This window comes from Strix uralensis, chromosome 9 (genome assembly GCF_047716275.1).
Source record: "Strix uralensis isolate ZFMK-TIS-50842 chromosome 9, bStrUra1, whole genome shotgun sequence".
NCBI classification, from domain to species: domain Eukaryota; kingdom Metazoa; phylum Chordata; class Aves; order Strigiformes; family Strigidae; genus Strix; species Strix uralensis.
In genome coordinates, this window is record NC_133980.1 from 29,349,960 (window position 1) to 29,376,960 (window position 27,001).

Genomic DNA, 27,001 nt, shown 5'->3' on the forward strand with positions numbered 1-27,001 from the left:
ACCAGGGGCCGTGCCTCTCCGCAGTTAGCGAAGGCGAAGCGATGCTGTGGCACTGCTGCGGTTATTAACGGGGTGTTAATTGTGCTCATGTAGCCCTACCCACCCCCATGGCTGCTTCTCCAACTGGCCAAAAGCTCGGTCCCACCAGCCACCACCAGGGCGGGTGGAGGGGCAACACCGAAGGGGGAAAGGACCAAACCAGGGCTCAGTTGTCCCTTGCGTTGAGAAGCGGGCAGGGGTAGGGCTGCGCCTGGGCATGGCGTGGGGTGCTGGTGGGTGCCACGGTGAGGGAACCAGAGCTTCCTTCCCTGCCGCCCACCAGACTCTGGGGCCACAGTGCCCCGGGCAAGGTGGCCCCTGGGAAGGTGCCACGTGTGTAACGCCTCAGAGCCCCAACCCACATCACTTGGCCGTGTGTCCCTTCCCCACCTACAGCACAACTGCAAAAAGAGCATCAGTCTTTGTGGGTGCTGTCCCCCTACCACCCCCAACCCCAGGCGGTGAGGAGTCACCCTGCTCCTGGCAGGACCAGCTCAGTCAGACCCAGACTGGCCCGGCCAGGCCCCCCACATCCTCCCTGTGAGTAAGAACCGTGTCACGGGGCAGCCAGCATCACAAGTGTGCATCCCCCCCGCCCCCCACCCCCGGCCAGGGCAGCAGCCGGGGGACGCAGAATTACTCAGGCTCTACACGTGTTCTCTCGTCACCTCCAAAAGGCCATTTACTAACGAGAAGCGAGGCCCAGCGCCCGCACGCAACTCTTGATCCAAAGCACAGAAGTGAATAGCCTGTTGCTCACTGTAGGGTGCTCTCAGAGCACAATGAACGAGCCACAGCCGAAAGGCCAGAGCCCACATGATGCCCCTGCAGACAGAGGGGCTAGTGACTGCTACAACTGCCCCACCAGCTGACACAAGGAGGCTTTCGACACCCACAGACACTTCGAAGCGACCAGCAGCGGCCGCCCCCCAACGGCGTTTACACCACAGAAGGGCTTTTTGGTTCGTGTGGAGGATGGGGAAGGCACCAGCTGGCTGCACGTCCAGGTCAGCTGTTCACGGCAGCATCACCCTGCTCCTTCCATCTAACATCCAAGCCCTCTCTGCTCAAGGGGGACCGGGAAAGCAGCCTTCCACCACTAGCCCCTCTGCACCATTGTTTTGGTGGTGTTTTTTCCCCCCCCAAAAATAAAAATTCCGCTACCATCAGCAATAGACTGCAGGGTCAGCCTCAAAATTGCATCCCCCAAATGGTGAGAATTGAAGTTAAGGGAAAGGATACTTAAAGCTCCTGGCTCCTAGCATTAACAAACAGATTCTGAGTCCTCAGGGATCCAGAGGAGATTAAATATCTCATGTAAGGACAAAACACGACAGATTGCCTTTGTAATAGTTCGTTCTTTGGAGAATCTCCTCTGATTTTGTGACGGATTAAGCTAATCAGTTTGAAAGCAAAGGCTGATGCAGCTGCTGACCCACAACACAGACAAACCACCTTATCAGCTTTCCCAGGACAGCAGCTCTTCAGGCAAGGAGGAGCGCCATGAAGGCTGACCGTACCCACAGTGACCGAGGGGATGTCTCCAAAACCACCGTCTTTCCCCCAGAGCTGAAGAGAGGAGATACCTCATCACCAGTCAGGAGTCACGTTATGGTAACTATTTCACTGCAGAAACAATCTGACATGGTTATTTATACAAGCGTTTGAACATGGGGCTTCCCAACCAGCTACAGGGCAATCCGTCCTCTGTGATGGTAAATGAAAGACTTGAAATCCTACTCCAGTTCTGGAGTATAACCTAAAGGGAAACAAAAAAAGAAAGAAAGAAAGAAAGAAAGGGGAAAACACTGTGTTTAAACTAATCTAGCTTGTTCTGATCGTAACAGAGTGAGAATTCACCCAAGGTCTTAATTTCACAGAATCATCTCGGTTGGAAAAGCCCTTGAAGCTCCTCCAGTCCCACCATGAACCTCACACTGACCGTTCCCAACTCCACCAGATCCCTCAGTGCTGGCTCAACCCGACTCTTCAACCCCTCCAGGGATGGGGACTCCCCCCCTGCCCTGGGCAGCCCATTCCAACGCCCAACAACCCCTTCTGCAAAGAAATCCTTCCTAAGAGCCAGTCTGACCCTGCCCTGGTGCAGCTTGAGGCCATTCCCTCTTGGCCTGGCGCTGGTTCCTTGGCTCAAGAGACTCATCCCCCCCTCTCTGCACCCTCCTTTCAGGGAGTTGTAGAGGGCCATGAGGTCTCCCCTCAGCCTCCTCTTCTCCAGACTAAACCCCCCCAGTTCCCTCAGCCGCTCCCCATCAGACCTGTGCTCCAGACCCTGCACCAGCTCCGTTGCCCTTCTCTGGACACGCTCGAGTCATTCAATGGCCTTTTTGGAGTGAGGGGCCCAAAACTGAACCCACTCATTGAGGGGCGGCCTCACCAGTGCCATTGGCAGAGGCGTGGAGGCAGCACCTGTGGCAGCGGGGCAGTAAGGCAGCAGCATGTTCCAGACCACCACTGAGCCTGGCAGGACACGCGTCCGTAGGCCGGCACATCGGTGCTCACACATTTTATCCCACTTCCACAGCAGTTCACCACAATACTGCGTGGAGAGACTCCGGTACTGGACAGCCCCTGTTCACCAAGCAACACACACGGGCTTTGTTTGTCTTATTGAGAAGTCTAGTGAGTCACCCCAAAAAGAAATCTCCTACTTTGGTGTTACTGGGACTGTGCTCGCTCATCTCGCTGCTGAACAACATCCTGATTGCCCCTTCAGGATATTGTGACAATCGCTTGGAGGCTTTTGTGCTCTGATACTCATCCTGGCTGGAGTCTTTTTCCTTGCAGATAGTAGGTGAGATAAAAACCACACTGATACATCAAAAGTGTTTTCAATTAAAAAAAATCACTCTATTTCATTACCAGTAGAATTCCATTCTAGTAAGGCTCTTTATATAAGTTAAATATTTATTTTAATAAAAAGAAATAAATACTTTTCTCTTCACATTAGATAATTCCCTGGAGACAGAAAAAAAAACAAAAACAAAAAACAAACAAACAATAAACCAACCCCAACTACAGGGGCTTCACTATGGATTTGTTACAAATCAAAAGATGGTAAATGCTTTCTCGCTATGGTCATCACAAATCCAGTTTTAGGAATCAAGTAGATGGTAGATGTTCCAGAAACAGAAGAAAACTCTCCTTGAGGAAACAGTAGCTAAGCACATTGTCCTTGAGAAGGTAAGTTAAGCTAACACAACTGTTAAGACCACCAAAGATGAGAGTCCTGTTTGTGCATAATGCGGCCACGTTTGCTGCGAGGTATAAGCATCCATCCCAGTGGCAGAGGTTCACAGCGTTTGTTCTTAACCGTTCCCTCAGTGAGGTCACAGTCTTTCTGGGCTTGCACTTCAGGTGCATTAGCTAATTTCAAAGAGAGTTACTGTCTCCAAAATCGGGGGGAAAAAAAAAAACAAAACCAAAACAAAGTTAACCACTACTTCATAGCCTAAAGAGGAAAATTTGTGTGCCTGCTGCCTTTTCAAATAAAGTATTGGAAAAGTAACTAAAAGAAGAGTTAGTCACCCCAAGGTGATCACAGTGTTACTCTAATAGTGCATGTGTCACAGCAGCTGCTGGTGGATTATTTCCCACACCATCTTCTTGCGGAAGTAAGCCATGTCATTCTGAAAAGAAAAGAAAAATCCATTCAATATGAAGTCATGGCAGAAAGAGGCAGAAACTATGTGTAAACACCCAGTTAATTCTTTAATGTGAAGTTCCTTTTAAGAACTGTCAGCCCTTGCCATTTGGCTACAACATGGGTTTCACCCACACAGCTCCTAAGAGGGTGACGTGACAACCCAACTAAACCAGATTTACTTGGCCACACAACATCTTACAAGCACTTTAATAAAAGACCACTGCGTTGGAAAATAACCAGTGTCTTAACTGGTCCAAGGGTGAAACCTGTTTCTCCAAATGATACGAAGGCCAGATATCACAAACCCGCTGGCTGCAGTATCTCACCCAAGAGAAATCTCACCGATGCAACTAGAAAGCAGATACCAGATGTAAGGATGGAGAACACAGCTCTGCCCTGCCAAGGCCCCTTTGAAGTTCCAACCACCAAAACCGGAGAGAGGTACAAAACCTCAGCCCCTGCCCCAGACACAATTAGCAGCTGCTGCGTAAGTTCCCTGGCTCTTGCATCGGTGTGAAAAAGTCTGGAGCTGTTTGTAACCTTCACTCACCTGTGTAAAGGTTAAGGGTTTGTCTCTGGAGATATAATCTGCGTATTTGCACATAAAAACTCCGCAGTCACTTCCATTCTCTTGCTGAGGAATTTCCTAATGAATGCAAAGAAGATGGAGAATTTTCTTCTATCTTAAAAGAAAAGCAATTTGGAAGTAGCACACATTACCCACATGAACAATACACTAACCAGACACTTGGGAAACTCCTTGCATAACCCATTTACCACTCCCGAACACAGGAATAGACCCAATTAACTGCACAACACCCCTCCCCTCTGCTTCCTTTACTTGGATGTTACAATCCAAATTCTTGGCAGGCTGATAAGGGATAGCAACCTCCTCCCTGCAAGGTGTCTTGAGGTTTGCAGTGTCCTGTTTCTTAGAGTCTTTAGATAGTGTTTTTTACTATTAGCTTGTTGAGAAACATCAGCTCAACCCTTTCCTTTGTCACATGACAGGATTTGTGCTGCAAACAAGAGCCTACATTCCTTGACAGCAGCTAAACAGGTTTTTAAATTTGACTTGTGAAATGGGGGCAAAGCTAGATTCACCAAAATGTGTTAGGCTAATTAAAAAAAAAAAAGAAAGTATCCAGCCAGCAAGGAGAGGCACTGCTTGAGAATTTCATCCCAGCATGGTTTCCTGGTCCACCCGTAGCCTGAGGTGGTACCATAAGAACACAAGATTCTTGTGGCCGTTTTTCTAAAGGCTTGGACTTCTTAGAAAGTGTTAAGACCTTCATGACAAGCAGTTATAGTTCACATTTCAAATTCCAAGTAGTGCTCACATACATGTGGCTCCATGCTGTGAAGAGTCCACTCTGAAAAAGTCAGCTGCAGATTTCTTTTCTCCTGGCTTTCTTTTTGCAGGTATTTGCTGTTTAAAACAAAACAAAATCACTCGTCATCTCCATAATTTAGGCCGATAAAAAAAAAAAGAGCTGCTGAAGGATCACAGGAAGATGAATGGCAGGACAGTAAAATGTCAGAGGATCCTCACAGCAGCTGATTTAAGGCATTTGGAGAAAAAAATCCAAATCTTAAATTTACAAACACAGTGAGAGGCTGTGAGCTAATGGTCAGGAATGAGAACAACAATTCCAACAGAGAGTTCCACAAAAGTGTAAGCTCATTGCTAAGTAGAGGTCAAAAAAACTCCAAATCACATGTTATCAGAGGAGGAACAGAAATACCAAGCAAGGCAGCATAATGGCATAATTCCACTGTATGCCTTAATCTCCCACACTGGATGCACTTCCAGAACAAACACAAAAGCTTCTGGGCTAATACCTCTGGCTGAGGAAGCTCCCAGGCCACCAGTTGCTGAAATAAGACTCTTAAGGAAAAATTTATTCGATGCAGACCTGTTCTTATAGCCTTCTCCCAGTCATCTGCTGTTAACTGTTCAGGAGGGCACTGGACTAAAACAACACTTGGTTTGTCTCTGTGGGGCTGCTCAGAATCCCAGAATCCCAGAATCATCTGGTTGGAAAAGCCCTTGAAGCTCCTCCAGTCCAACCATGAACCTCACACTGACCGTTCCCAACTCCACCAGATCCCTCAGCGCTGGGTCAACCCGACTCTTCAACCCCTCCAGGGATGGGGACTCCCCCCCTGCCCTGGGCAGCCCATTCCAACGCCCAACAACCCCTTCTGCAAAGAAATCCTTCCTAAGAGCCAGTCTGACCCTGCCCTGGCGCAGCTTGAGGCCATTCCCTCTTGTCCTGGCGCTGGTTCCTTGGCTCAAGAGACTCATCCCCCCTCTCTGCACCCTCCTTTCAGGGAGTTGGAGAGGGTGATGAGGTCTCCCCTCAGCCTCCTCTTCTCCAGACTAAACAATCCCTCCTGCTCTTGCTCTACTAAGCTGTTGGATTAGGGGATTTTACTACTTCTGCGTTAGTGGCAAAGACATCTAAGGATGCTGGTTTGCACAACATGAAAATCTGTACCCGTTACATTTGAGATGTGTGCCATGCCAGCTGATACATCTGGAAAAGCTTGCTACAACACATCTGTCTTGAATGAGAATGTCACACAAATAGCACACAGTAAGGACATGAGGGTAGCCTGCTGGGGTAGGCTGGGGGGAAATGTGGTGGTTTTGTTTAAAACACTGAACAGAATAGAAGTATAGGCAAACCGAGAAGGAGCACGTTACATAGCTCACAGCACTACAAGGGGTGTGTGTGGGGGAAAAGGTCTCAGTACAAGAAAAGGATAAAAGAGGTAAGCAGTAAAGAGTAAAAGTATGTGTAGCTGGTCACAAATAGGTGTGTATACCCTAGGACACCAACAATACTGAGTTGCAACCTGAAAGTTCTTAAAGAAGGGGGAGTTGAAAAGCTCTTGCAAGGCTGGTATTTTGAATCACTCCCCTGAAATTCTTCCCTCTCAGTTTTATTCACTACTAACAAAGTCCGTACACATGTGCCACGGGCCTATCACGTATTTGACAGTGACACTTTGTCTGTGTGTAGAGTGGGAAGGTGGCAAAATCCAGGCATCCAAGACCCTGGGTGGAGGGGATGATGTGAGATTAAGTAGCCAATGTCTCACAACTTGCAGCAAGTGAATCAAGTATTTCTGTTTCATATCTACAAGAAATGTGAAAATTTGCAGTCGTGTTACAGGGACAAAATCCAAAACCACCTCATAATTCACAACATAAAAGCATTGACTGAGCAGTTACTTACAACAAAATTTCACAAATGATGTCCTTTTTCTCTCCCATTGAGTCAAAGTATTTGACAGTCTTCTTTCTGATGTCTATGACCTGTTATTAAAAAGGTGACTGTTAGACAAAGCACAACCTTGTGCTGCACACACACCAATATCTAAATAACTTTTCTTGCTGTTTTTTTCCCCCCATCCAATTCTAAATGAAAAGCCAGTTTGACTCACCACTAGTGTCCAGTGGCGTCTTGAGTGAATGGGCACTAAGATGAGGTCCTTCTTGAAGAGATCCACATCTCTGGTCCATCTTCTTACTGCGTCATAGCCCGCAGAAATTAGTTTGGGGTAAAAGAAAGTACTAAAAGCGTGGACTGCTGGATATCCTTTCTTCTTACTTCTTTCCACCAGAAGACACATGTAGAAATTAATGATCTGTACCATAAAGAGTAAACTTGAGATGTAAAATAAGACATTAGCTTACCAAAAGAAAAATACAGCAACATGTCTTTGCTGGTCACCCTTAGGTACACAGCTGAGAGAACTCCAGCCTCAGCTGTTGGGGTTTGTTCTGAAAATTCTGCACTCGGTTACTTTTGCAGTTTGATAAAAACACCTGCCACCCACTCCAGTAACCTAGACTAACTCCTGGAAGCTTCATAATACAAGAAGTAAAGTAACTTCCAGAAAGACTAGACCCTTAAGTACCGATATTTCTAAGTGGTACAGCGGGGGGTCATCAAATAACTTTGAAAAGACTTCTGCACACAGTGAAGGGGTATTTTAAAATAAATGCTGAATTGAAATATCACTGTGCTGCAGGTAGTTTTACCTCATCATTTAGCCAGCAAAGGTCCATTAGTGTGTGGATGTCCTGCCGAGTGACCCTTAGTTTGAAGGCACTGCTCATGATCTCATCTGGATCACCTTTGCCAAATGCGGCATCAATCTCCCTCTCCATGGCCTGAAATGAACAATTAAATGGGGAAAGATTGGTGAAACAGAGCATGGAGCACGCTAACCTGTGGGCAGCTGTCAGCTGAAACAAGGCCTGTAAATTAAGCTCAGGTAACAGAGCAACTGGCTTTGCCAGTTTTTTGTTCCGTTAGAAATAGCACTTTTTGGTTGGTTTGTTTGTTTCAGCATCCTAACTTTGAACTTTAGAGATCAGGTTTGCTTCAATTTTTTTCACAAAGGAAGCTGATATAAGACGTGTGGACTAGCAAGCACACTAAACCAGCTGAAAACTGAACAGAAGTACAGCAAACAGCCTTCCCAGTGATGCTGCAGCCCTCGCAATACCGAGGTTTAAGCCAGCAACAGCAGGCATTCTCCATGCCAAGGCAGCTCAGTCAGGAGCCTGAAAGAAATTGAAAGCGAGGGACTTCAAAGGGAACTGAAGTAACAGCAAAGGGGGAAACTGAGGCAGCTACACCCGTGTCAGGCAAACATGAGTCCAGGTTGTGCATGCAACTGGTTGTAATATGGATGTTTCTACCTAAGTCTGCTTAAGGAATGCAAACAAACCACTAGGCCTGTTAGTATAAAACACTCTGATCTGCAATAGCATCTCCTTCTTGGCTGAATGTGGGCTAGCAAAATAAGAGAAACACTTGGTTTTTCTGGTACTGAGCATGATTCTGCAGACTTTGTAAACTCTGGATTTGCTAGCCCTTTCCAAGTCAATCCTCAATGGGCAAAAAAGGAGGTGGTCAAACAGATCAGCACAACTGCAGCTCTGAAGAATCAAAGCAGCCAAATTTCATACCAATAGGGGAACCTGAACTCTGCTGAGAAGCGTAACTACGTTAACTCCTGTGACCACTGTCACATGCAGTGCACCCACGCCCAGTGTGCATACGTGACTCTCTGAGATCCTGAGATGCTCAGGTCCCCCACAAGCAATGCGACACCATGGATCAGCAGAAGCTTATTTTTCAGGTTCTATCACCACGGTAGGACAGGTTAAGAGGCTGAGCCAATACAACTGTATGCATCAGGTTAGCACTGCTCTGGGAGACTGTTGTTAAACCTGGACTAAATTTTGTCCTGGTGGCAGAAGCCCCACAAACCCTTAGGTTAGCACAACAGGAGGAGTGTGTGTAGCACAATAAATGCTCAGAAGCAGCTTTATTGCTCACTCTTGCACTGTGAAGTCATAGCTGCAGACACTCAGTAACAGGTTAAATGCAAGGTCTTAACTTTCAAAAAGCCTTAAGAACCACCTATAATAAATGGAGTTCCTTGCAGCTGTTTCACAGCCCTCTGTTTTGTCTATCAGACTGTCACTTAAGGTACCTCTGTGAGTGGAGAAAATCGTTCTACTCTTTTTTCTGAGCTTGGGAATTTCTTTTCTTCCACATCAAGGACAAATGATTCTGCGATTAGAATAGGTGCCAGATCCAACTGGAAAAACGACTCTTCTGGGATTTCAGCTCCATGCTGTTTCTGTCAGACAAAAGGACATTTAGCTAGCAAGCAAGCAAGCACAGATTTGTTTGCTAGGGGACAGTGCAGAAAATCTTGCTCATGTATAAAACTGGAAGGGTTTTTCTACATACATCCAACGAGCAAACTCCAAAGTTACTTTTTATTATGACTGCATTCCAACTGTGCACCCGTGTAATGCTGCACTCAAAACTAAACGGAGGCATGAGAAGCAGAAAATCAGTTTAGCCTGGACTAGCATTAAGAACTCCAGCAAAGCCTCCACGTGTAGGTATCAAGTTGAGATTGAGATTACTATTTCTGATTTCATGATTAAAACTTTATTTTTGATCTAAGTCCTGACCAGAGTTGAAAGTCACAGAGATGTACTTCTTATCTCACAAAATATGACTAAAGATACCACGGTCCAGCTTTGCAGCTCAACTAAGTCTGTGCACTAAAGATTTTGAAGCTATACCCAAAACATTAAAGGGGAAGAATAAAAACAGTGTAGTGTCCAGCAACAAAATTAATGGCAGTGAGAAACCCTTTGTGATAGAGCTACTCATCAAATAATTCTCCTGCTTTCCCTGGGAAAAACAACTGGGACAAATACATTACTTGCTCAACAATATATGTAAGTGAAGAGTGCAAAAATTTCTGATCACAAACAGCTATATTTTTCCTAAACAGTGAAATAATGAATAACACAAGCTTACCCCTGCAATGGCTTGTTTCACTGAGTTTCCCTGTTCATGAGAGTTTTCTGCTGGTGTGTAGTACCTGTGAGGAGAGAGAGAGAGGGAGGGAGAAAGAAAGAGAGTGAGAAGTGAGCTGCATATCAGTACTGTCCCAGGTAATGCTCAAGAATTCACCTTCTGGATAAGAAATGCTTTTTCAAGGCTGATCCTGACTAGAGCCTCAGCTGCACACATGAACATGGCACAATATCATCTCAGCTTCCAGCACCATTTTTTCATAGCAGCAAGACTGGGATAGAATGAAGAGCTGGGAGCTTTGCAAACTTTCTTCCATCTACATGTGGAAGACCCCTTTTATTTCTCTCTATTGGTTTCATTATGTAGAAAACAGGGAAGCAGCCAGCACTTCCTCTATCAAGTGCTTTGTGATCTACTGGTGATAAACACTGCATGCTAGGTGTTACACTGCAAGGTATGACGTGAACATCTGCAACTATACCTGCATCCAAATCTAGTTAGCTTACAGAAACTAAGATCAGCACATTGACTCAAAAATGGAACAGGTACAGGATGTTTACTTGCCTTCTATAGGCTAGTCAAGAGAGTGACTATCCCCATTTGGAGAGGATTATCATTAAAACCACGCAGACTCTGAAGAGCAAACAAATACACAGACATTACAATTGTCCATAGATATGTCCCTTCTTCAAGAACAAGAATTTGCATTGTTACCAAAGATCCCCTTTTTCAGGCAGGAGACCTACAACAGACTCTCATGGTATCGTACACTCACTATGCTTTAAAGCCTTTCAGTCTAGCATGGTAAGAATAGATATCACCTTGTGAAGTTACTTCAGTTAGTAGCTAAACCTTCAAAAAAAGGCAATAAAAAGTTCCTTTTACTTGAACTCATCATACTCTACCAGTTATTTTATTTCCTTCTCTCCCCTCAAGCTTAGGGGAACCAGTGACAATTTAAGCACAGGAACAATGCTGCACAGCTAAATATAGCACTAGTGTTTAAAGCAGGGAAAAGAATAGGGACAAAATTGGCTAAAAAAACAGGACTGCCACAACTCTGCTCCCATCTATGCTTTCTCCTCTCTCACTTACGGGAAGGTCACTGCAGAAAGACACGTGCATCAGACTGCCATACAAAATCTCTCCCTATAGCTGCACTTACTGCAACCAAAACCCCATTTCCCTCAACACCACACAGCCATCTGAACTCACAGTCCTGCCAGCTCAGCCAACACCAATGAGTCCACCGGCCTCTCAAACAAGCAGACAACCCAACAGCATGCTTCCTTTTTGGTCTCATAATCAAACCCAAGGCAACCTGTAAGTCACAAAAACTGCCTCAGTCCCACCAGGCTTTACAAGCTCTCTAACCCTTACGCTTAGGATGCTAGTTTCAAAGTGAAAGAAATGAAAGGTCAGCTCATTAATGGTTTGGCAGAAAGATACTCAAAAGCAAAAACGGATTCTGCAGATCCAAGGACAACTTGGTCCAGCCATCACTCTCACCCTCACTGACTTTCCTCCCACAGCAAAGGACCCAGAAAACACCACACCAGCACAACCCTGTTTGTCCCACAGCAAAGCTCTAGCATGTATTTGACACACAACTGGCTTGCAAGCAGTTCCAGAGCCACAAGCTAGCTACTCCTCTTCCACAGCACTGAGACGATAAATATGATTTAAATATGGTTTGTCTTCTTCTGGACACTGCTGGAGGCTGCAAGAGACATACACACAGAAAAAACAAGAACCGTGATTAAAAGAGACTCTACCTGATCATATCACTTCTCTGAGACCACTGTGGGCTGCAAACATCTGAACATTTGGTACCTGCACAGAAAAGGAGTAATATGAAAACAAGAAGTCAACTTTCAATTACCGTCAGATGCATACAGCTCTTGGTTTCTGGGTGATAAATGCAAAAAAAAACTTTTAATGATGACTCTATGGTTAGGAAGTTCAAACTGGTTAACAGTGTGAACTCTGAATATCATTTGTGAGTGTATAAGAGCTGAAGCAGGGAATTTATTAAGTTTTAAATCCTAGATTGCATGCTTGACTAAACAAATTATTTTTGCAAAGCCAGATGCTCCTCCAGGCTCAGAAGAATAGCTCATTTTTCCATGACAAAACAAGCTTTCCCCAAATTCTAGTACCTTCTCAGAAATCATTTCAAAACCCATATGATTGCATAATAAAGTCACAGATATGTAAAAAGTAGTATTGATGAAAAATTATTTAAGTAAGGAACAGGGGGAAAAAAAAGATTGGGACAATATTAAACACATACGCATGGTATTATAACACACTGCTGGTACAAAAGCAAATAGCTTGTCACAAACCAGTTTAACTAGCCCACTCTGCAGTCGACAACTAAGGTCACCTTCAGTAGTTACAGTATCTTCAACTAACTAAAGATGATCTACAAAAGAAGCTAACGCTACCAACAGTGGTACTGTGCAGTTAGCTCACTTGGGTTTGAAGCTCTGCTATCACAGAAAGTCACACATAGCATTAAAAAGGGATCAAAGAGTAACACATAAGCACAACTCTGGGTTAAGTAACAGGCGTCTAAGGGTGCCCAGTAATGTATCACTCTGCCCTAGTACAGCCAGCCAGACACGGTGACATGTACAGTGCAGTTACGTCTGCAGCTACAAACAGCACTGCTACAGGATCGTCTCTCGAGTACAATTTTAAACAAACTTTTTCACGTCAACAAAAAACTTAGAAAGTCATTTTAGCCAATAACTAGCTATGTCTTGGGGGGTATGGGGTGTGGGGGGGTGTGTTCCCTCCTCTTTTTTCCCCCCCTTTCTTTACAAAGACAGCTCATCTCATTCTAAGAGCTGACATTAGCTACGCTAGCATAAACATGCTGGCTGATTTAGATTTCCTTGTAAACAGACACAGATTAATGATACACCAGCACTGACAAATCTTTTCAGCATAATCTATATATACCTTTGAGACTTAAAGAAATGCCCTGTTTTGATTTGAAGTCTACCTACAAAGTGGAACAGATATGAATCACGGGGATACTCACTGGTCCTTAGTCTCACACATGGATAGACATCCCCTCCACGTTTTTGTTCTTCCAGGTGACTCACATTCATCATTGGTTCCTTGGAGTAAGCTTGAACACTTTGGTGCAGCAAAAAACACCAGAGAATAATCACAGTTTTTATTTTTATTTTTACATGTATGGTATTTGTTATCAATGCATACCAACTCACTAGAAAGGATACAGTTTATTCGTACACAACTGTCTACGATAGAGTTGGAAGCCATAGTTAAAGCAATAGAAATATGTAAAGTAAAATTAGGCTGTTTAATCCCTTAATAGAAACATCCTGTCTCCTGCACTGGTTTCATGACAAAATGCAAAGGGTATTTCCATGAGGAGGCAGTTTACATTCAGAAGTTCAGCTACTTTCAGCTTGGGCGTACTGAAGATATAAGAGTCAAATTTTCTGTCTCTTCAGAATTTCAAGAGAGACTAATCAATCATGAAATTTTATTCCTTTACTATTTCACCAGCAAATCAGTGGCTTTTTTGGTTTTTCTTTAAAAAGTATTCTTTGCACATCCTACAAATATCTGGATTAATCTGAGAAGACCACTTTATTTTATGGGACAAGACAGCATTCATTACAACCATCCTTGACCAATTCTTTTCCATCTATTTATTAAAGATTATGCTGACACTGAGAATGCAGTGTCCACAACATACATACTTCTGGGACATTTTACTTCAGACCTGCTCAACTCTGACCTCAGGGACTACACGCTCCTTAGCAGTTGGAGCACATTAGACACATTCCACAAGAACACTCTCTGGTTTAGTTTCATCTGAAACTGTTTCACACGCTCCAGGTCTGCTCTGAGATATGAGCCAAACCACAATAATCAATGACTGCGAGATTAGAAGCTGGAAGCAGAGCCCTGACCCACCCTAAAATGTTATTGCCAGTGCACCTAAAATTACACGAGATACTGTTTTCCGTATAATTTTCATGCACCAGAATGTTTAATCATGGTATGCTGCTCTGAAGTCATGTGTTTACATGTTTTCTAGCTGTGAACCGCTGTGCAGAAATTGGGATTTTTCTAAGCCTTGGTAACAATCCACGTTTCCCAGCATTTTAAGGAAACTGCAAGAAAGCATGGCATTTTCTGCCATCTTACAGCACAGAAAGGCATCAGTACCATCTTGGCATCACTATTTTACAAGAATTAGGCCCCTTCTGCACAACTTCGAAGTGTAATTATTCCACTGAGATAATGGCTTCTATTATTTTTGTGTTTTTTACTTGTGTCGTTAACTTCATGCAATCTCTTGACACAATTATGAGATATTAACTATACTCATCACTGGTAATATATGAATCAGAATTACACACAAGTTCTCCTTTGCAGGTTGCTTTAGGAACAGGAATTCTACACACAAGTGGGATTTTGTCAACTTGGTGTACTGCAAAGAGAAAACTTCCTAAAATTTTGTGCGAGAAAAACTGGGGGAGGTGGAAAGGCACAGAGAAAATTCTGGCATTCCCTGTGTTTACCTTAAGTTTCACATTCTCAGATAAAACAGGATTCCTGACCAAGGGAAACCTCATCAATTGCAAACAAGAGGAAGATAAATTCTTTTTGATGGCTAGGGATTTTTATACTAGAAGTTACACTGTCAGGACTAAGAACTAGATTCTACCCTTCCTGTTAGGAAGGCAAGAAAGGAGTCTCAGAAAGAGAAACACAACCACATCAACAAAGGAATCTTCACCTTTAGAATATACATTCAGAGCATATTCATGCTTCATTGCAGAGAGCTGAAGGGAGGTGTTGGTATTTTAAGAATTAGTTTGCCCCAACACCTGCCCTGGAATACTGAGTGTAGGAAAGATTAATTCCCCTCTACTTCCATGTGCAACAGCTACAAAGTTACCACCAAAAAGTTAATGGTTAATTTTTCTGTAATTACTTGCGGAAGCTTGGCAGCTGTGGAGTAGGGCAGCTTCTAGGATGTTTGGTCTTCACCAGTTGCAAGAGCTGTTTGTATTTCGCCTTTTCTTCTCGCTGAACATCCTGGCAGAATGGAGGGAAAAACCAAACAGATTAGAACCACTGCATATGAAGCAAACGTTTGTAATCTGGATATAGTGCAGACTGCACAGGCTGTTCCCAAAATACTGGCATATTATTCAAGTTTACTTTAGCAGGAATTCCCACACCTTCTTTTTGTGACAGCCTAGCTCTAGGAACCACTATAAACCTCAAAATTCCTTCTGCAACTGTTTCCTCAAATGGGGGCTTCTTCTCTTCAGCTGTGGTCTGCACCTCTTGCATAATAATTCAGCCTAATAAGCATTCCTGTCAATACACATAATGATTGGGTGCTATGAGTCCCCAGGGTATCTTAATCATACTCCACAGCTTGCCGTGGACTGCTTCTTCAGCACCCCGGTGTAAGTGCTTCTCCCATGTAAGCTAGGTTTATCAGGAATTTCCCAAAGTTGGTTCAGATATTGGATGGAAAGGACAGGGAAACACCTCTCAAATAGTCCTGTAAGGAAGGATTATCAGCAACTGAGTGGTTTTTTTGCCTGCGTTATCCTTTTAAAGTTGCTATATAAAGATCACAGTTGAGCTAGGTTAAGGACAAAACAGCAAAATAACTTTGCAACAAATATACACTTAGTGACAAGGCCCTACAGCTTCACTTAAAAGTGAAACTGGCTGGAGGGTCCTCCCCCAGTACATCATTTCCATGAAAATGGTTTAAAATTCAGTCTTTTGTAAAGGCAACTAAAATACTATATGCTGATTTTCCAGAAGGATTCCTTCAACTTCATTAACTACACCCTCTGTGCTGTTACAGTCACTTCAGTGTTTACATACAGTTTTGTTGTAACTTCTAAGTTGTTTCGTCTCAAAACTTGCCCTCTCACCCAGCGTACCTCTTCAGCAGTACAGAAAAGCCTCCCCATTTTGCTGACTTCTGAAGTCGTGGATTCTGGCTTTGTGCGCTCCTTAATGGGTGGCCTCAGTGTTAAGATGCTCTCTGGAGCAGGTTTGATGTGGCATTTGACATTCCTGCTTGTGCTAAAAACATCAACAGCAAAAGAAATAGTATCAAGAGAACATTCAAATATGCACCTCCACCACTGACTATTTTGTAAAGCATGTACACTGAAGATAATGGAGAGAGACACGAGATGTTTACGACTTTCAGATGAAGACCTGCTGTCTTCAGCTGGCTAATGGGAAAGTACAGAGAAGTAAAAGTGAAAATCAAAACAACCGCCTTGAATATACACTGTTGTTTGATCTGCACGTCGCAGCTGCACTCAGAGGCACATGTTATATCCATGGCAGTGCAAGCCCTCAGTCAATATGGAAGACTAAAGATCCACTCAGGTGTGCTATTCATACCAGCCCTCAGCTCTTCTAAAAGCCCCCGCACTGGCACCAAAGCATAGCTGCTGCTTTTCTCACAGAATCGTTCTGGCAGAGACCTCTGGAGACCATCCAGTCCAAAGCCCTGCCCAAGCAGGGTTACCCACAGCAGGTTACCCAGGACTGTGTCCCATCAGGTTTTCAAACATCTCCAAGGACAGACACTCCACAATCTCTCTGGGCAACCCGTGCCAGTATCTGACCACCCTCAGAATAAAAAAAAAAGTGTTTCCTGACGTTCAGATGGAAATTTTCTGGTTTTCAGTTTGCGCCCGTTGCCTCTTGTCCTGTCAGTGGGCACCACTGAGAAGAGTCTAGCTCCGTCCTCGTCATTCCCTCCCTTCAGATGTTTATACACATTGATGAGATCCCTCTGAGCCTTCTCTTTTCCAGGCTGAAGAGTCCCAGCTCTCTCAGCCTCTCCTCGATGAAAGATGCTTCACTCCCTTCATCATCTTCATGGCTCTTTGCCGGACTCACTCCAGTAAGTCCACGTCTTCCCTGTGCAGGGGAGCCCAGCACTGGACACACCACTCCAAAAGTGGCCTGAGCAGAAAGGAAGGATAACCAAACCCAACCAGCTGGCAACACTATTCCTAACGCAGCCCAGGATGCTGTTGGCCTTCGCCACGAGGATGTAGCACTGGTTCATGGTCAGCTTGTTGTCCGTCAGGATCTCCTCCTCTGCAGAGCTGCTTTCCAGCCGGCCAGCCCCCAGCACGTCCCGCTGCATGGAGCCGTTCCTCCCCACACGCAGGGCTTTCCAGTTCTGCTTGTTGAACTTCATGAGCTCCCTGCCCAGTTCTCCAGCCTGCCCAGGTCCCTCTGGATGGCAGCACACCCACTGGGTGCATCGGCTGCTCCTCCCAGTTCCCTATCACTTGCTGAGGGGGCTCTCTCTCCCCTCGTCCAGGCCATTAATGAAGATGTCAAACAGGGTTGGCCCCAGCACTGATCCCTGGGGTACGCCACTAGCAACTGGCCTCCAACTGGACTTTGTAACTTTGTCACCATGGTACCTCCTCACTGCGGTAAGCACAAGACGACCAAGCCAATTTTGAGACTGGAAGACAAACAGTAGCATCAAATCACATCACGACCCACTCCCTCCTCCTTCCAGCTGTTTCTGACTCTGAGGTAAGTGTACAAACAGCGCCTCAGCATCACCTAAGCCATAATTCAAAACAAATGCAATGTAAAGGCAAGTCCTTTTATCAAATCAGGAACCAGTTTATGCCAAAGAGCATGGAGGTTTTTTTGAGAGAAGGTTGTTGGGTTTTTTGTTTTTATTTTTTTAAAACAACAACTTATTTTTTCCTGTCAAATTAACTGTTTAGGAGTTTTTCACAAGCATTCCTGGTCTCAGTCTCTTCTCAAATTCAACACTTCCTCCTACCACAGACCTTTAATCTTTATCTGATCTCCTGTGTCTATGAAATATCTGGATTTAAAGAAAAAGTTTAAAGTTGGTTGGAGGAAAAAAGCCAAACAGCTGGAGACCTCCCTTAGTACAGCAGCCTGGAGGAATTCCAGAATACCTTGGAAAAATATCACTATGTGGACACAAATACAGATGTTAGGCAACACAGAGGAAGTTCAAGCACGAAACCCTTCAGAGAAGTCAAAGAAAATGGAAGGATTTTTACCTTGGACATGGAATTGCCCTATGAGAAAGGGACAGTGTTTCCTTACGCAGGCAAGTATTGGTTTCACAAGGCATTGTATCTACGAGAGAAGAGCATAAACCATCAGTAACTATAAAATGAATCTGAAGAGTTTTATGAGTTTACAGAAAAGAACTTCATCAAAGATAAATTATTTTCATTTTCTCTCTTACATCATAATATTATTTGTGTTATGTTACTTTAGGATATTTTCAGATATTCGTATTGGCAACTACAGAAAGCTGTGCACACAACATACTGTCAGCCTAAACCTGAAATAAAAAAAGGTTATAAGGATCTACTACCTAAAATTAGCATTTAAAACAATTTACTTCTGGCAAGCTAAGAGTGGACATACCAGAACTGAAGAACTGCATCCAAAGCAGCTCTTGTACTGAGATGACAAGAGAAATGCCTGGCCTCAACCCAGAAGCAATGCCAGGATGCAGGGAAGAAACAGACTTCACACTCAAGTATTTCTAGATGCTACCTAGGTATTGTGCCTGCAATAATCTGTACATAAGCCTAGGGGTGAAGTTGCACAGTACACAAGGTAGGGTGAAAAAGAAACTAGTTAATAACTTGATGTCTGTCTTACCAATGTGTAGCATTTCTAAGTCTAGCGCAAGCCCTCCTGGTCTGTTAGATGAAGGGTCAAAAGAAGTGGACTGAGCCTTAAATAAAAACAAAAAAAGTACCAACGTGAGTATGACCTGAATGTGAATCCAAGCAAACACAAACTTCATGAAATTTAGTCAGCTCTATTATGACTTGGCAACCATGATTTGCTGGTTCAGATTGCAGCAGAATGCAAATCTTTGCAGGACCTCTGACGAGTACACTTTAATTTTTTAATACAGGCTCTCATACATGCAGTGATTAAAACAATACAAGCTTATCACTGAGTTCTCCTCAGTCAGCTCCTAAACATTCTGAAGTGTGATAGTTTAGCCCTTGAAAAATATGTTTTGTACAAATAAGAGGAACATTCTCGGGAACGAATAATAGAGCATGACGGTTTCTTATTCCTCTTATCATGTGGGGCAATAAGAAAAATAACACTACACCTTTGAACCAAGCTAGGGAGTTGAGCAGTTCATGACTCATTTTTACAGAGCCGAAGTCCTATAGGAATCCTCTCCTGGGCTGGTGGATAATAAATCTAGCAGGAAGATGTTTATCCAGAGGAAGTGTGCAGTTCTTCTTGTAAGGTATTGTATTTTGACTCCTCAACTACAAGCTTGAGTAAAAGAGTAACAGTTTGCAAACACATTAAAGCTACAAACTTGAACAACTGTAAAGTATCTGGAAGGCAACAAATATTTTGCTCCTTCCTCAGCTGCAAGTGCTAGAGCAGGGCGTGCAAACTTGAGTAAGGCAAACCCCGCACGCAAGAGCTGCCTGCTAGAGGTGGCAAAGAACCACCTACTGCTGTACGGTCTCAGAGCAGGCCCAACTTCAGGATGCGTTAGGGAGACCCGCTTCCTCTTTCATCTTGCACAGGTTCCACCTACTTTCAAAATCCTTGCTAACCTTTCCTGCAGACTCTGTGATTGGGGCGGCATGGCTGACTGAAGCCTTCTGGTGTTCTCTTGTTGCCTTGGCTGGAAACTTCACCCCAGCAGAAGCCTTCTCTTTACGCTCAGAGATGGCATAATCTAAAAACCAAAGACAGGCCATATAAGAACACGATTTGAAAGGGGATTAAATTTTCTATTTGCATTACAGCCCATCTCCTTAATCCCACCTAAAGCAGCGCAACTCATTTCAAGTTACATACCCTTCTGCCAACAGCAGTTGGTGGTGATTTTTGCATTAGTTGGCTCATTGAGCAGTCCCTCAGAGCCAGAGCTCAAAGACTAACCCGTGAGTCTGCCAGCCAGATCTGCAGAAACACCCTGTTTTGGGGAGCATTCCCTGTTTCTGGAGAAGTAGCACAGGGTGCAATCTATCCTCCTCAGCCCCTCCACACATGTATGTACTCTTGCAGTTTATTATGAATCACTCTGGTCTAGTTGAGAGAAGCCCTTCACTGAGGTCTAGAAACCAAAGCCTGTTCTATTCAGTATTGAAGCAGCAGAGACATGTAATCCCTCAGACAGTATTTCCAAATATCAACAAGCCAAGGCTGTCTAATAAGGGGCTATGTTAGAGATTAAATCATATTAGACAACAGCGTTTGAAGATAAGAGAATGACATTTTAGCAGACGAGGGCATAGATGGTACTGGGTTCTTACAAGCAGATTTGGCCTACTTACTAAGATGTGTGAATTGTTCCTACCAAGAGTCAGTCATGTTGCTAAAAGGAGGAGGGATAGGGGAGCGAGATATCAATTTGACCTATTTTTCAATTGTTTTATGCTCAAGTCCAAAACACACACTATCAGTTCAGCAGCTCCTCTCATTAAATAATGGCAGCATCTTTTGCCAAGCAGTAATTAGGAAGCTCCACATCTCCTCGTAGAATTTGTGCTAGGAAATGTCGTGCAGCCTAAAGAGTATCATTTCTCCTTCTGCATCACTGAAGATGGAAAAGGGGAAATGTCCATCTCAAACCAACGCAGCTGGCATCCAGAGGCACTGACGTGGCTGCAGGCAGCTGCATAATCCTACCCCGAAACACTTAGTGGAGGGGTATCAGAGCAAGTCTCACCGAAGAGAGCGCTTCTCTACCCCGCTGTTCTCTCCTATGCCTGGCCTCTGCTGCATCTCCATCCTTCTTCTATCTTTTCAAAATGCACTTGCCAAAATTCAGACTAAACAGATTCTTCTGTTTTCAATTCAGCTTCCCCCGCCCCCCTCCCCACTCACTAGCTCACAGAAATACTGTTTTTCTCTGTCTGCCATCAATTTAGTTACCTTCCCTCACATCCCAGATTCTTAGTGACTTCTCCTAAGACATACAGGTATTCTGAACTAGAAGTACATTGCGAGTAGAGACAGGAGGGAGCACACAGCTTTGATTTAAAATACTCTTTCTGCTGACATGCATAGGCTTACTGCCAGAGAGACCTGGGATATCTCCTGCTGGCAGTAAAAGTATTGTGCCCTGCCACAGTCAACACAGATAACATCATATTCAGGGCTAGGCCCTATGATATGGCCACATGGAAAGAATGGCTTGAAAAGCCACAGTTTCAGTAGCAATGCTGAAGTACAAAAGCCAGAATTTTCTAAGGTATATGAAACCTAAGAAGAATCAGGCATATTAAATACTTCCATAACGTGCAATACCTGATTTTTGCTTTTTTGCTTGAGTCTCATCAGGATCTTCCAAAGGTGGCTGGACGCTGAGGAAAAAACACACAGAACAGTGGTTTGGAACACAGGTAAGCTGCAAACAGGCTGACCTCCCTTCACAGGGCCAAAACTTCCAGAGTTATTTCTCATATCCCGAAGGTCTCCCCCTCCAAACACCCCTGGGATCACCTCAGACACACACCCCACCCCCAACTGCCACTGCTGAGCATCTCTCACCAACACCCCCCACCTCTCCCAGTTACAGACTGCTCACAGAGAGCTAATTATCACAATAAAGCATATTAGGCCTCTTTTTCTCGTGTTAATGCTTCCTAATGTTTTACATTTGTCCCTATCACCAAAAAATTGCTTAATATGTAAAGTTTTCTTCTTTCCTCAAGGAAAGAAGCATACCAGAGATTACTAAGCCATCTAAGTTCGTAAGTCACTACTCTGAGTTGCAGCGAAAAGTCTAAGTAGGGCAGGAAATAAAAGGTGGGAAAGCAACTCATGCATACACCCACTTAAATAACTTACTGTTAAATCAGCGCTTGCGAACTACTTCTTGAAATAATTCTTAGCTACACCCTTTCTTACAAAGCATAAGTCCAAGTATTGTATCAGTTAACACTATGATAAAGCCTAGCAAAAATTTTTACTTTGGGAACAGAGCGCAAAGGTTGTTCCTAATTTTTTCTTTCTATTTGCCTCCAAAATGCCATGACAGACAGCAAGGATTCTTTGAAGAATTCTTTGGTCTTTCTTATATAAAATAATTTCTTTTAAACTGTTATGCTCCCAAACCCTGCTGGTAACACTGCTTCTGGACCATCTTCTATCAGGAGCACAAAAGGTAACTGATATCCTTAACAGCACCTTTCATACAATATAAAGAATATTTGCTATTACTATGCTATTACTATCAAAGTCAGGCAAAAAATATTGCAGGGTAGCTGTTAAATGCAAACCTATTCCTATAAAAATGCATTCTTACTCAGCATATTTGATATTGCAGAAGGTAAAACTGAAGAAGGCAAAATATTTGTATCCTCCTGCTCAATTTTTAGCAAGAGCTAACTCGTTCTGAGCTGCTCTTTGATGAAAACTTTCCAGCATCAGTCTTCTGCAGGGATAAAGCACAATTCAGCCTCCTCCAGGCTACATTGTGAGATAAGCACAGTTTAAATACCTAACTGCGATTACAATAACTGTTTTAGAACAGCTTTTTTTCCTCCAGCTTTAGCAAAGCACCCAACACCTGTGAGAGTGTTGTTTTGTCCTTTTTTACTTTACTAACTACTTGGAGGTTTAGACTTAGTTTGATCACAAGAAAAGATGAATTCTCTTTTGGTAACTCAGAAATAAATTGGGAAATCTTTGATGTTCTGAAGTAGGCATGGCCAGGCAACATGGATGGGCAAAAGGCAAGGAAAAAAAAAAAATTAATCTATGCTCAGCTACCTCTGTCTCCGACAGGAATACACAACCCTGCGAGAAAGTTAAACTGTGGCACTGCAACTCCGGTTTTGCCAAGGGCCTGGGAGAAACGGGTGAGCACACAGGGTGTTGAGCAATATTTGAAACACACTGAAAAAATGGGCCAGAAAATAAAAGCATTTTGAGACTGCTCTCCATGTAAAGATGCGTTCATGCCCTCTTCCACGCTTTAGAGGAGACAGCACCGATTTACACCCAGCATTTGACTTGCCTCCTTACAAATACAGGGAAAAAAAATAAGGTATTAGGAAAACTCAACAGCTCTGGATACACCTATATACACTCAGGCTCTGTACTTTTCAAAACTTCCTCCTCCACCAGTGTTGAGGACAGTTCATTAACATTTATAACTTAAATTTGTAAAAAATTCAAGTTTTCACAGGTTAATCCACCCCCCCCCAAATTGCACACTGCCCTTCAGCGGTGCAACACAACAGTAGCTAACGCTTATCTACTTTCCCCACCAGTTTTACCACCCATGCCCATAATTTTTCACCTTTCCACCGTGGGAAACCTCAAGTGGCAGAAACAACCACCATCCTGTGGTTTAGATTTTCTTGAAGAGACTCACACAGGGGAGCTGGGAACACCTTTGTCATTTTACAGCACATTTCAGAGAGCACTGTTGGAAAACTTATTTTCAGCAGGACAGCTCCTGAAGCCACCTGACACACTTTCACTTGAATTTGATCCTGCTTTGCCTGTCATTTCCAGTGAGCTCTTAGCAAAACTGGGTCTCCTGGTCAGACTGTAACACGACAGCCTGCAGCGTCTACAAAGGCACGATCTTCCGTTTGGGATTGTGCTCTGCACAGCAGCTGCAAACAACTACTTGTGCAACAACTGGCTCTTTACAGAAGACGCTCACTCTTCTCATTCACTCTGGAACATGAGACACTAAGTGGAGTCTCCCGGAGCAACAGTTTCTCTCAGAAGGAGCAACCATACGCTCCAAAACACGGCACGTAATCCATACATTCCCTCTTTTCAGAAAGATGGAAGTGACAGGCATGGAGATGGCTTAGCCATCTGTCACTGGGAGCTCTGGGGCACCAGCAATGGTTAACGCCTGGGAAGCCATCCCCCTTTTTTTCACTCCACGTACATGCCATATCCCCATGCCATGACTTTCCTCCATCCAATATATCCATATATATATATATATCCATATATATATATATTTTGTTCTCTGCTCCTTCAACGTATGTCCTGCAAGTCTCCACCCCTTTTCTTCTTTTCAAACCCCCACTGTGCGGATGGAAAGCGAACGAGAGGGTGGGTTTGCCGGTGCATTTATCGGGAACATCTGGACCCCACAATCATCTCAGCATCACACGTGAACAACTGTGACCGTGGGCGCAGGGTGACCCGACAGCGGCCGTGAGCTACGGCCAGCCACACGGGCCAAGAGCCGGGCCAGAAGAAGAGGAGGTGCAGCCTGGTCTGCTTCACCCACTGCCGTGCCAGGGTAATAAGGGCGGTGGGTGACACGGAGCTCAGGGGAGCCCATCACGAGCCCCGCCGCCCTGCAGCGCGGCTCTGGGCGGGCAGAGGGGCCGAGCCCAGCCCAGGGGCGGGCAGCCGTAGCTGCGGGGAACCCCGGGGAGAAACACCACACTGCACCCGAGCTCAGGATGCGACGGAGCGACTAACACCGCTCCCTCCCTCGGCCCCAACACCTCAGGCCGAAGAGAAGCCGGCTGAGGCGCCGAGCTCGGGGCGGGCTCCCGCTCCCGGCAAGCAGGCCCTGGGGGTCCCGCAGGCCCCACCCGGGGAGGCCGCGGGGGCGGGTGGGGGGGGGGCGGCTGGTGACGGGGCGAGGCCCTCGGGGCGGCTCGCTGACCTGGGGGGCGGCCTCTTGCGCGGCGGCGGGGCGGGGGGCGGCGCGGGGCGGCGGGCGGCGGCGAGGAGGGCGCCGAGGGCCCCCAGCAGCCATTGGTACATAGGCCCCGGCCGCCGCGGCGGAAGTGCGGCCCGCCCGCGCGCGCAGCGCCGCCCGCCCATTGGCTGCGCCGCCTCGGGCCCGCCGAGGGAGCGGGGCCATGGCGCGCGCATGCGCGTTGCTACCCTTCCGTTGCTAAGGACGCGGCCCGCTAATGTCCGCCGCGTGCCCAGCTTATTTTCCCCCCCTCCATGTCCCCCTCCCGCCTCTTCCCCGCCTCCTCCGGCCCGCCCCCGGTGCCCTCCCGCAGCTGGGCTCCTTGCCTTTCCCTTTAGAGAGCTCCGACCCGCGTCCGGCGCGGTTGGCGCTGGGCGCTCGGCGGCGAGCCCTGCCCGGCCGCGGGGAGCTGCTAAAACAAACCCTCCCCGATGCTGCCGGCAGGGAGAAGCCGGTGTCCCCTCGGGGAGGTGTCCCCTCGGGGGAGAAGCCCCCTCGTGCCCCGCAAGGGCTAAAAAAGCCGTTTCGCCTCTCGAGAAGCGGAGGCGGGGAAGAGCGCCCGGCGGCGCGGATCACTGCCCGCCCCTTCCGGCTTCCTGTCCCCTCAGGGCTTGAGGAAATGCAAATCCCGGGCTTACCGAGCGCGGCCTGGCTCAAGCGGCGCGGCCTTTTCGCTCTTTCGCTTGCCCCGACGCGGCAGAGCGACCGTCCGCGACATGGCTGAAGCGCAACTGAAGCGGTTGGCCGGTAGGTTCGGTGGTCCCGGCGTTCTACCATTCTGATGCGGGCGCGCCCGGGAGTCCTCTCCGTGGAAACCCCCACGTTCTACCGGCCGCTCCCCAGCCAAGCTGCCCGCTTAGGCTGGCTCCTGCCGGGCTCGGCTGGCTCTTAGGACAATCCCTCCCTCGCTATTAAAAAGGGCTTTTTAATCCTGCGCTTCTCCATCATTCATTTATCAGCCGTTATCTCCGCGGGGAGGGGGGGGGGGGGAATGGAGGGGGGGGAGCTGCAGGTGTTGCTCTCTGCTGGAGAAACTTTTCCACGTGAGGAGTAAAAATGATTTTTTTTTTTTAAGCTTAAGGGAGCTGCGGAGCAAAGGGGGCTGATGAAGGTGCTCTAGCTTTCCGCACCTGCAGGGAGTCTGAAGTGATGGCGGTGTCTGCTTTAATGAAAACGACCTCCCTCGTTACTTTAGGAACTTAATTACCGCTCCGCTTACGCTTCGGGGCTTCGGCTATGGCAGATGCCTGAGCCCTGGCCGCAGAGGTGCGGGGTGGCAGCGGGGGCGCAGGCAGGGCCGGGTGGGTGGTGGAAGCAGCCCGGCAGAGGGCACGGCAGCCCCACGCAGGGCCTGCGGCTTGGAGGTGCTGCTTCAACCCGCTTTTCCATTTGTTTCTTCTCCCCGGTCAGTGTATTTCAGCCAAATCCTGCAGCCGGGAGCAGTGTGGGGGGGTGCAGGGTAAGGAAAAGCGTGAGGGTTTTCTCGGTTTAGCTCTGCAAAGCCAACGCTTGTCTGTGATGCTCCAGCTGTCCACGGCTAAATCTGCAGAGAGAAAACCAGAGCGCTGAACCCACCTGACAATACCCTACAAACTAGGAGGGGGGGGGAAAAGGGGTCTCCCCTGCCCACGAGGCAGATGTGGTACCCCTGAGGGTCGTACAGCGAGGCAGCAGGGATGGTGCTGAGGCTTCTCTCCTGCCCTGGGACCCCCACCCCGAGTGCAGGTGTGAGCCCAGCACTGGGGCTGCAGGATTCCTCCAACAGTCACGTCCCCCCAGCTGCGGTTTCCTCCACCATGCAGCATAACCCACCGTTGAAGAAGCCCTAGGGTTTGGAAAAAATAGGAGAAATCTTCTTGGGAATGGTGCTTGTTGTTTTAAACCAGTTCCTCTGTGCGTCCCGGTAACACCGCTTGCTTATCCTCACCAGGACAGTGTAAGGAGAGTGATTTTAACACTGTTAAAATGATTTTTAAAACATCTGTGTGAATGGTTTTGGGTGTGCTGGAAAAGAACCTGGCTGTGACCACAGGGGCCGTGCAGCTGCGGTGCCCATCCGACGTCCGTATAACCTGTGCAGTCCGAGGGGCTTGTCCCAGGCACAGGAGGACAGTTCACGTGATCTGATTTTTATTTTTTTTTACATGGTGTTGGACATGAAGAGTATTGCAATCTCTAAAACATCAATAG

At 46.1% G+C, this 27,001-nt stretch overlaps 2 protein-coding genes across 2 annotated transcripts in view; one reads left to right on the plus strand and one right to left on the minus strand.

Annotated features, from left to right (window-relative positions):
* Positions 1-2,884: 2,884 nt before the first annotated feature.
* Positions 2,885-24,965, minus strand: SENP2 (SUMO specific peptidase 2). The gene is made up of 17 exons (XM_074878004.1): positions 24,776-24,965; positions 21,430-21,485; positions 19,728-19,852; positions 18,793-18,868; positions 18,177-18,255; positions 16,032-16,176; positions 15,056-15,159; positions 13,121-13,218; positions 11,847-11,904; positions 10,072-10,135; positions 9,224-9,373; positions 7,758-7,889; positions 7,157-7,360; positions 6,949-7,028; positions 5,048-5,132; positions 4,254-4,349; positions 2,885-3,686 (listed from the first exon to the last, which is right to left on the minus strand). The coding sequence occupies exons 1-17, from the start codon at positions 24,934-24,936 to the stop codon at positions 3,624-3,626; spliced, it is 1,776 nt and encodes a 591-aa protein (XP_074734105.1). The 5' UTR covers positions 24,937-24,965; the 3' UTR covers positions 2,885-3,623.
* The window catches only part of AMOTL2 (angiomotin like 2), a 28,225-nt gene continuing 26,164 nt past the window's right edge, over positions 24,941-27,001 (plus strand). Inside the window, exon 1 of the mRNA XM_074878002.1 lies at positions 24,941-25,558. The gene's annotated coding sequence lies outside the window, so the exon portion shown is untranslated. The remainder of the gene's footprint in view (positions 25,559-27,001) is intronic.